The sequence below is a fragment of the Diadema antillarum genome, unplaced genomic scaffold (assembly GCF_040938485.1).
Source record: "Diadema antillarum isolate AM-2024a unplaced genomic scaffold, OU_Dant_1.0 seq00000620_RagTag, whole genome shotgun sequence".
Taxonomy (NCBI): domain Eukaryota; kingdom Metazoa; phylum Echinodermata; class Echinoidea; order Diadematoida; family Diadematidae; genus Diadema; species Diadema antillarum.
The window spans coordinates 1,462,591-1,472,510 of NW_027271543.1; the positions used below are offsets into that span (position 1 = coordinate 1,462,591).

The 9,920-nt window shown below is 40.0% G+C and overlaps 1 protein-coding gene across 1 annotated transcript; it reads right to left on the reverse strand.

Annotated features, from left to right (window-relative positions):
- Positions 1 to 272: 272 nt before the first annotated feature.
- LOC139736059 (cytochrome P450 2U1-like) lies at positions 273 to 8,424 on the reverse strand. Its single transcript, XM_071646805.1, has 6 exons — positions 8,190 to 8,424; positions 7,106 to 7,282; positions 5,556 to 5,923; positions 4,906 to 5,169; positions 3,812 to 4,133; positions 273 to 460 (listed from the first exon to the last, which is right to left on the reverse strand). Exons 1-6 carry the CDS (start codon positions 8,422 to 8,424, stop codon positions 273 to 275), a joined length of 1,554 nt encoding a protein of 517 aa, XP_071502906.1.
- Between the last annotated feature and the right edge of the window lie 1,496 nt (positions 8,425 to 9,920).

Sequence of the window (9,920 nt, forward strand, 5' to 3'; positions counted from 1 at the left end):
TTGTCCTCTCAATGTCATATATGCATCAATCAAAGTTATAAATTATAAACTTATACCGAATCTACGATTATCATTAACTAAGCACGCATGGTAATAATGAATACAACATTGATTTGATATGAGAAATAATCCCAAGATGATGAAACAAAACTAATGATGACAATCTATAAGGCAATTGCCAAGTTCATAGTTTTGTTTGAAATCCTGTGCATTGTCATTATTTTGATTTTGACCCCTCCACCTCCCTCTCTCTGTTCCTCACATGGAGCTTTTTAAGCGTTTATTTTCGTGAAGATGATCTTGTAGGGGTCAGGGACCATGGTGAACGAGTGATCCTCATCAACAAGCCGAGGCTGCGGGCCCACGACAGGCAGAGAGACGCGGTAGGTGGAGGCGAGAGTGACCAGGGTGTGAAAGATCGTCATGCGCGCAATGAGCTCCCCTGGACAGGACCTTGGGCCTATTAGGGACACAACAATCATAACAAAAAGAGAGAAAAAGAAACACATCACCTAATGAAATTAAAGTTTTAGTTAACGTTCAACGCTATACGACACTATAAAGTCAATCTTATTTGATAGGCCATTTACGTAGCGTGATTTCAGATAAAATACCTCCTATAGTATCGCATGGAGAGTGATATCTATACCTGTATATGTACGACCTCTCTTTTCGCTCCACTACTTGGCAACAAGTCTAAATCCGTCTTCCTTTACGTGTGTTTAAGTGGGTTTTTTATTCTCACTCTCTCTCTCTCTCCTTTTCTCTCTGATCTATTGATTTTATTTAAAAGTATATAGGTGCAGGAACTCATTGAATATCCACTCTGACTCAGACACGCATTATTTTGGAATAGATCTGAAGGATCGATATTTGTTTCGTATGAGGAGCCCTAGTGCAGGGGATTAAGCACTATGTCATCACAGCAGAAAGGACGCTGGAGTTCATCGCCCAGGATAGCCATCATCCGGACCTTGAGCAGCTAGCAACATCTTATCTTTTCTTCTCGAATAGAAAGTGGGTTGAAGGACTAATAATTATGAAATTTATATAGGGCAGTAAACCTCGCAATGATATTACTGATATTCTATAGTTTACTAGCCTATTCTGGTACTCAGCACATCACTTAGACAGCTACAGATCTAATAGCGAGCAAAATTTAATTACATTTCTGTAATGAACTTCTTTTTGGATTTCCTGATCCCCAAATCAGAAATGCTTGTATTCTGCAGCTCATAATCATTTTTTTTTAGACGCACTTGTTTTGAGGGATTCTCAATAATGCTTCCCATTCGACAAAGAATCTTATTCAAAATCATGATGGACCTTTGTGGTTGTTTATAAAATCATAAAATCATAAAATCATAGCTTTCAAAGAATGTTGAAGGATGTGATGGGAAGTACTATTTATCTATTCAGTATTCTTTACCCGGGGTAGCCCCATCACAGGTTTATACACTGCTATTCTGGGGGGGGGGGGTTCAATGTGATACAAAGTAACACTAAATTGATGCAAAATACACAAAATAACAAATCGAGGACATCCGCTTGTACATAGTAGTCCACAAAACATATCGATATTGAGTGTGAATAAGGCAAAATGAATCACTGAAAACAAAAGAGTATACATATTACGGCATATTGAAAACAAAGGAGATACCCTTACAATAAATAGATATCAAGTTTACCAGCTTGTACACTAAGAGATATATGTATCCTCCTATATATGCGAATGAGCTGTCAGTACAAAAATTGCGTCAGGCAATGACACGCCACTTTTCCGAATTACTCCAGGGAAAACAAACTGACAACAACCCATGAAGAGAGTTTGCTTTTGGAGAACCTTAATTGCGGGGGAGCTAACACTGGGAAAAGTGGAAAATCATAATTTCGCTTGGCACAGAAATACAATATGTATGTGATGACAATATGCCCAATGGGACGCAGCGGCGCACCTGAAGTTCTGTGTATTTCTGAATGTTTTCAGTCCAAGTTGTTAATGGTCTCCCTCGCCTACTTCTGCTTTCCTCTTTCCCTTGAATAAGACTCTTTTTTTTCAATATAATATCTTTTCATGATGTGTCCAAAAAGTAGGAGCTCTTGGGTGACTATCCCCTTACGTATGGCTCGACACTAACAGTGGCCCAGTTGCCCGGGGCCACCAGAAACGCACCTCGGGCCACCAAAATTTCAGAATGAAGATTTTGGTGGCCCGATCGGGCCATCAAAAACAGTCGAGTGTTTGCCTTTACTTTTAGAAATGAACAGCGGATACAATCGGCTCCGTAAGATGCTAAAATAAATTTCATATGTTTGCTTTTAATTTTGGAAAAGAATAACGGTAATATTCGACTCCGTATCATGCTAGAATAAATGTCGGATGTTTACTTATACTTTTGGAAATGCACAATGGTAAAATTCAACTCCGTACAGTGCTAAAATTAATGTCAGATATTTGATTTTGCGTTCGGAAATGAATAAGGATGACATTCGGCTCCGGAAGATGCTGAAATAAATGTCGAATGTTGGATGATTGCTTTTACAATCAGAAATGAATAATGGTAACTTTCGGCTCTTTACAATGCTAAAACATACGTCGGATGTTTACAAATGTCTCCAAATGCTCCCACTTTCTCATTCCAAATGTGAGTTTTGACCACCTAAATATACATCAACTTTTATAACAATCTATGAGCCTATCTGCTATATCTTAGAATTCAGAATAACGGTAAGATGATTGAATTTTCTTTTCATTTGTTTTAGACATGGGCACCTGTATCACTTCAGTAATGCTTATTATTTATTTTTCTATGTTAAGTACGACCGATTTAGTTTTTCTTATGTTTTTCTTCATTTTTTTCGGGCCACCACATTTTACTTTCGGGCAACCAAAAAATTAAAATCAATGCTTTTGGTGGCCCGATCGGGCAACCAAAAAATAAAAGTTAGAGAGGAGCCCTGCCTTACGTATGACGATCGAGCCCTGATCCAATCTTCTGCATAGATCATCTTGTCTTCTATGCTTTCGATGAGATTCTTAGTGTTCTGCCGTGACACCACATTTCAAATGCATCCAACTTTTTGCAGGGGGAGATGTTACTATGGCCTGTAAAATGTGCACCTTTAGTCCTGATGCCTGTGTTCCTCAAATAACGGTTTGCATTTTCTGCAATGCACCCATTCTTATATCTACTCTCCTCCTGATTTCAGGGGTTCTGGTGCTATCTCAATGTTTATCTGTGACCTCTGCACCTTCTCTATTTTATCCCCATCTAGAATAAAATCCGCCTTGTTCACTGTATCCATGTCAATTTTGTTTTTCACGTTTCAGATTAAATTTTACTTCTCGCTAGCTTCTTTGATTCTCTTCAATAGCTCCACTAGTTCTGGTTTAACACGGTTGTATTATCAGCAAAGCTGAAAATTGTCAACCTTTCTCCATTTTCCAACGATGCAACAGGAAAACGTTTGTCCAGTCTCTCTTGAGGTGCTCATTGGAGATTATTTATCGGCAAATATGAATATTTTGTTTGTTTGTTTGTTTGTTTGTTGTTGTTGAAAAGATGAGCTCTTAAACAGTACCATTCAGGCAAACGGAATTTCTTTTCACAGCAAGGGGAAAAAAAGGTGTTAAATACAGTGATATAATTTCAAAAGCCGCTGCGCTTTATCAGTTATGATCATAATGTCATAAATGCTGTGTTACGACCCCGAGAGAAGTCGAGATGTTATATTTTGAATAATAGGCGAAAGAAAAAAATACAAGCTTTCGGTCCCAGGCATCCTACAAGTCTGCTGGCAGAGCTCTCACCTATCGAGAATGGGATCACGAGACCCGCCTTTTCTCCGTCCAGCTCCCCATCGGCAGTCAGGAATCTCTCCGGGGTATAACTGCTCGGCTCTCGCCACACCTCGGGATCGTTGTGAATCCCCCAAAGATTCGGCAGGAGCTGGGTGCCCTTCGCTATGGCGTAGCCGTCGATGCTACCGCTCTGTGACGCAAAGTGGGGAACGCCCATCGGAGCTACTGGACACAGGCGAAATGTCTCCAACATGGTTGCCATAACCATCGGTAGACGATGTCGGTTTCCGTAGGAGATGTCGTCGCCCACACTCCTGATTTCCGCGCACATCTAAAAAAATGAAATAAAATAAAGCAAAACACAAACAAATCAAAACAAAACAACAATTTTGTGTAGAAACCTGGGAAGATGGTAAACTTTGATTACCTCTTCAAGCATCATCAAATTGATAGATTTGAAACCGAAACAGCATTATAAGTTCCCGTCATAGACTCAAAGTTGTAGGCCTAGTAGCAATAGTAACTAAAGCATATGAGTTCAAACCCGGGGCGTTATCTATCTAAAGATGACTAGCATGCCTGTATTATTTTTGATTAAGCAGCGATAAGACGAGCGCTTCTGCAAAGCACGTGTACAACAGTACAAGATATGACTGTTTTGAAGGACAACATGTTTACTGTACAGTAGAGCTACAGGGTCACCATCTAAGTTACAAATTAACTGAATGCAGTAGACATGCTCTCGGTCACAGTTACAGGCGTTTTGGTCACACACAATATACGCACGCAAAGCGCACACACACAGACACAAACGTATACTAGTATATTAAAACAATCCTTTTTTTTCCGATGCGTCATTCCGTTAAAAAAAAAAAACTAAAATTGTTACCTCCTCCCTTCACTATTTTGATAAACTGGATATCTTTGCAAGATCGCAGCCATCCGAAAAAAAGTAAATTAATTGAGGGTGATTATATCTCATTGATTCTTTCTTAGAAATACAGTGTATCAAATCCCAAAGAAACTTGCTGGCACAACGTAATGCATTGTTCATCACGTCGGATGAGGGAACATGTTAAATTCGTTCTTCCTGAAAGTTTTACCTTCTCTTGCACATCAGAGCGAGTAGCAACGAAGAGAATGAGCCAGAGAATGACCTCGTGCACGGTGTCTGAAGCCGCAAAGGCGAAATCGAACACCATCCGCCATCCATCCTCGGGTTCGGCGTGTGTAGCTTGTCCTGCCCTTCGGAGCCGCTCTATGTTTTGGCAGAAAAGCGCCACGATGCTGTCCGACACGCCCACGCGGTCCCGTTGTATCATGGCCCTTTCGGAGTGGTTCTTGATATATCTGGCAGCGCTTTGAAGCTAGAAGAGATGTTGGACGGCAAAAGTGTTAAGTATCATTATTGTTATTAGCATATATAAGAGGCAAGTTAAATGCTAGAAAAGCGAAAATTAGGCTAGAAAAATGAAAATGTTGAATTTTCTTTATAATCACTTTATATCGTTTCCTATACGAAGTTAAGGTCTCTGGTCTGTATGTCACAAACTATTATAGTCTTTTTCATTCAGGGATGCCTACACCAAACTTTTATAAATTCCCAATTTCTAAACGGATTGTAAGATTTTCCTCAAAGTTCGTTGACGTGTTCTACAATATCTGATGCATTCCTTCGTTTCATAAATAGTATAATGTACTTGAGTTTCATTCTCATTTTATCGAACTATTCTTCCCCCTCTTTGCAATGTACCTTTGCCCGGAATCCACTGAATAAGCATCCGTTGCTGAGCGATGGAAATGCCAGAACTGACGGGCTGGGATTCAGCGTCCTCCCGACCACACTGTCAAGCGAGTCGATGAATCGTTTTAAGTTTTGGTCGTCGTAGTCGACACCACACCCGAACGCCACCCGATGGAACACGTCGAAAAAGAAGCACTGGAAGATGACCTTGGGATTGAAGGCCTCCCCTCTCTGGGCATCGATGGCACTGGTGAGTTGCGGGATGGACGACGCGATGGATCGCGCGATCTTAGAGTTCCCAAAGTTAGGGTTCTTGACGGTGTCGCTGACGAACTCGCGAGCTTCGTGCCAGGCCGGACCATTGTTTGAAATTGATCCTTCAAGATGGGTTAGAGAGAACAATAATTCATATTTATAAAAACAACAACGACAGCAACAACAACAACAACAACCATCCGACCAACCAACCAACCAACCAAACAACCAACCAAACCAAGCCCAAAACAAAATGAAACATTTTACTTGGTGAACTCGTTAGTAAGATCAAAGTCGGGCAGAAAGTAATGATTGGTAATTGGATACCGCCCATATATATAAAAGATTTAAGTCACTTTTGTAATGATGACTTACTTTATGCAAGAAGGATTACACAGTTTTAACCCTAATCCTACCGCTTATTTTGAGGGACTTGAAACCACGGGGGGCCTTTTTGGCCCCCTTCAGATCTCGGTCGTGGATCGCGCGATCCTCGCGAAAATTTTGCACTAAGGTAGAGGTCAATGTAATCTACAAGACTGTATAGTCAGATTTTTCAAATTTTAATTTATGTATCTTTATATTAATTGATTTATGCTAATCTATGCAATTCTTTTTTGCCTATAAATCAAAAAATAAAGCTCCAAGACTTCTAATTTTTGGTGAACATATTCTTTTCGATATCCTCAACAATAATATTGAAGCAAAATTTCGGCTTCATAATTATTTCTTATGCATTTTTATTATTTATTGAATTTCCTGTGCATTTCTTAGTTTTTTACTTTTTGTTTTTGTTGGGTTTTTTCGTCAAAATTTGTCGCACAAACTTTTTAACGCATAATCAGGCTAAAATGATCAGCCATTGAAATTAAAAATGTTCATTTAATATGAATTAATTGCAAAAAATAATTTACATTGGATTTGTACACATAATCATGTTTTGGGCAATTTTTGGGTCGACGAATTTTTTTTCAAAGGAGCGTGGCTTCAAAACGGTATGCCCGGGAGCAACAAATTTGGTCTCAAAAGTTGCGCGATACTTAAAAGAAAAAAGTCATAAAATGTCCCGGCAAGAGCATCACCCGTTGCGGAGTAATCACGCGAAACGTCGAGGGAGGGGAGGGGCCAAAATGCCCCCTCCCCCGATGGGAATAGGGTTAACGACTGCCACGTAAAATCGTCACAAACTCAATGTTATTTTCTCCTTCATAATGATATAATAACGACAATTAGAGGGAAGATAAAGATGAGTAATGAAAAGAACCTTTATACAGGTGAGAGATGAATGCGTTTCAGACACCAACCTCGATCTGGTAGTGATGCTAGGAGAGTTTGGAGAATGCCCCCTCGGTCAGAGAAGATGGCGGACTTCTCGACGAAAGCCTCTTCGAGACTCTGTCGATCTGCGATGAAGCAGAATCCGTCCGCCCCATCGCCGATCCCAAATACCTTTCCCCATGTTGCCGTTTCTTTCCACAGAGCTGTTACATAAACCATCGCCATATATTGTATAATGATCGTTCAGTTTTACACTTTAACATTATTTCACAATATTTTCAAAAAGCAATATACAATAGATTGTACAAAGATACTTTCAAAATAACAGTCATTCGCTGCATTCAACAGCAAAAATATTAACTTCCGACTTCTCTCTCCGCGCCATCATCATCAGGACAGTACTACTGAAGAGGGGAAAAATGACCGGATGTGGATGATGTCCCAGTGGATGCATAAGGAATGCATCAGCATCTAAGGGCGTGGTTCTCACCTCTCACACCTTTCCTCTACAGGTGCACTCCCGCTATATTCACACACGATGCATGCTTTGTACACCCATTTATAAGACTCTCCCTTTACAGTTACTCCAGCTGATTACAACCTGCATCCCTTCCATCATGCATTCTGCTAATCTTATAAGACGACTACTTCAGAATTCCTCCTCTGCTAACTACAGTTCTAGTACCACATTGTTATCTTTATAACCAGATACTTTCACAAATCAATTTGATTCAAGATCATCTTACGATTGGTTCATCTTTATTTAAAAAAAAAAAAAACTTTCTGACGTTGTATCGGTTAGATAACAAGAACGCTGAGGGTACGCTTTGGGTATTTTGATAGTCAAAAGAAGTTAGGAAAATTGTCAATCAAGTGTAAAAAACATTGGCACAGTGAATCAGATACTTTAAGCAAAGCATTTTATGACAATCGGAATGATAAACAACTTAAAAAAGGGTAATTGAAAAAAAAATCAGTCAAGATATTGCAATAATGTTTACAGAGTCAAATACTGTATTAATCATGTTCCAATTCCGCCAAGTCTTACTAAAAAAGAAGGCATCACAATAATTTGACGCAGCAAAATGTGTGTGTGTTAAGCGTTCTTACCTCGAGGTGCTCCTTTCAACATTTTGAGTAGCATCTTTTTCCCTGCAAAACCAGTCGGACCTGGGAGCCTCTCGACCAATCGCTCTACCGGGGTCGAATGGGTCGCAGCCGATGTCCATCCAACGGCCTTGATGACGGCAACGACGAGAAGAAGGAACAGGATGCAGAAGAGTAGCAACCAGGTTGTCGTAGAAATGGCTTCCGTGGCATGGTCCGGTCCCACGAGTTGCGACATGGCGAGTTGTGTAGCGGCCTTGATAATTTCGTCTAGAACAACCTGATGGAGATGATTAAAGGCGGATCCGTTTATTGACTGCTATCTATGCACAGAATGACGACAAAGTTTTTAGAGGTACCGTGGTTCCTAGTGCAGGCCGATACCATGGAGCTATATACCCCATGCTTACACCGATAATCCACCTTGATTTTAGCAGGAACCTGCCATGCCGGACACCCAGTGAGACATGTTTGGATCATGCGATGGTGTATATAATGCCCTGATAAGCTTTTGAAAGTACCAATATTATTTTTTTGAAACACGAACGCGATCAGGATATCTAAGCGTCCTCTGGAAAGTAAAATACAAACACGATCCGTCCGAACATCAAAGTATAGGTTTTGGTCTGGTATGGAAAGTTAACACAGCGTTCGCGTTTTATCAAAGAAAAGATTTTTCGGGTCACTCAATTCGCCATTGTCACATCAAAACAGGTACCCTACGTCACGCAGAGACAGAATAGCCGAAGCTTACGATAGCGTGAAATTGACGCACGCTCTGCAGTGGACGGACGGGAAGTGGTCGAAGATCTTTTGTCCACTGGGTACAACAAGGTGGATGGGATTAAATAAAAGCTGTCTGTGCTCAATTCAGGGTTAGGCATTCCAGTACTTAGTCCTTGCTTTAGTCGATGCAGGAGCATGAGAAAGCAAATAGCAAAATATCATACTGCAGTGGAATGTCATGTTTTCAATTTAAGCTTACTGCAATAACAACTTGAAGATGCTTTTGACAGATCAACATTTTACATGGTATATAATGACACAGAAAGCGAAGAAGCATCATAATTAATCTTGCAGAGAGAAACTAATTTCTTGAACAATATCTCTGACATAAAATGGTAACTGATAAACTCCTAATAAGTTTGTGCTCAGAAGCTTTCGTCCTTTCAATAATCATCTCTAAGGGAGGGGGATGGAGTAGATGCATAGTATCAATTTTCATTTATCAAACGTGACATTGATTTATAGGTCATTTTGTCATTAAGCCCCGCGATGTAGTGTCGGACTCGTGGATCTTGTTTGCCTATAGGGTCGGATTCATGGCCCCCTTTTTTTAGAAATATGAAAATACATTTAATTCTGTTTATATTTCCTTATATCGTTGTCCCGCAGTGACGTCATAAACCTTTGCAGTCTTCTCATCCAGTGATGGCAGCACTGAAACTTTAAATATCCATAACTTTTGATCGGATTGTCCAATTTTCCTCAAACTTTGACTGACGTTTTCTGCTATACTATTGCAGCATTATCTCAATCCACATCTCTTGTAGTTGGGTGAATTTGTCCTGTAAAGTACAATTCCACTCTACGCGCCAGTTGATTTTGATGATAGAGTCAAATCAAACAAACAGAATGCAAGAAGTTTCAACAAATTTGGACTCAAAACAGGAAAGTTACATAAGAGTTAGAACTTTGTTCATAGATCAAGTTGAGTGGCATTGCAACTACAAA

Excerpts from the sequence above, each read along its gene's own strand:
- LOC139736059 (XM_071646805.1), bottom strand. The coding sequence starts at position 8,424 with ATGTCGCAACTCGTGGGACCGGACCATGCCACGGAAGCCATTTCTACG. Across the intron at positions 5,924-7,105 it reads AGCATCACTACCAGATCGAG|GATCAATTTCAAACAATGGT; the intron begins GTTGGTGTCTGA and ends CCCATCTTGAAG. Across the intron at positions 5,170-5,555 it reads TCAGTGGATTCCGGGCAAAG|CTTCAAAGCGCTGCCAGATA; the intron begins GTACATTGCAAA and ends CATCTCTTCTAG.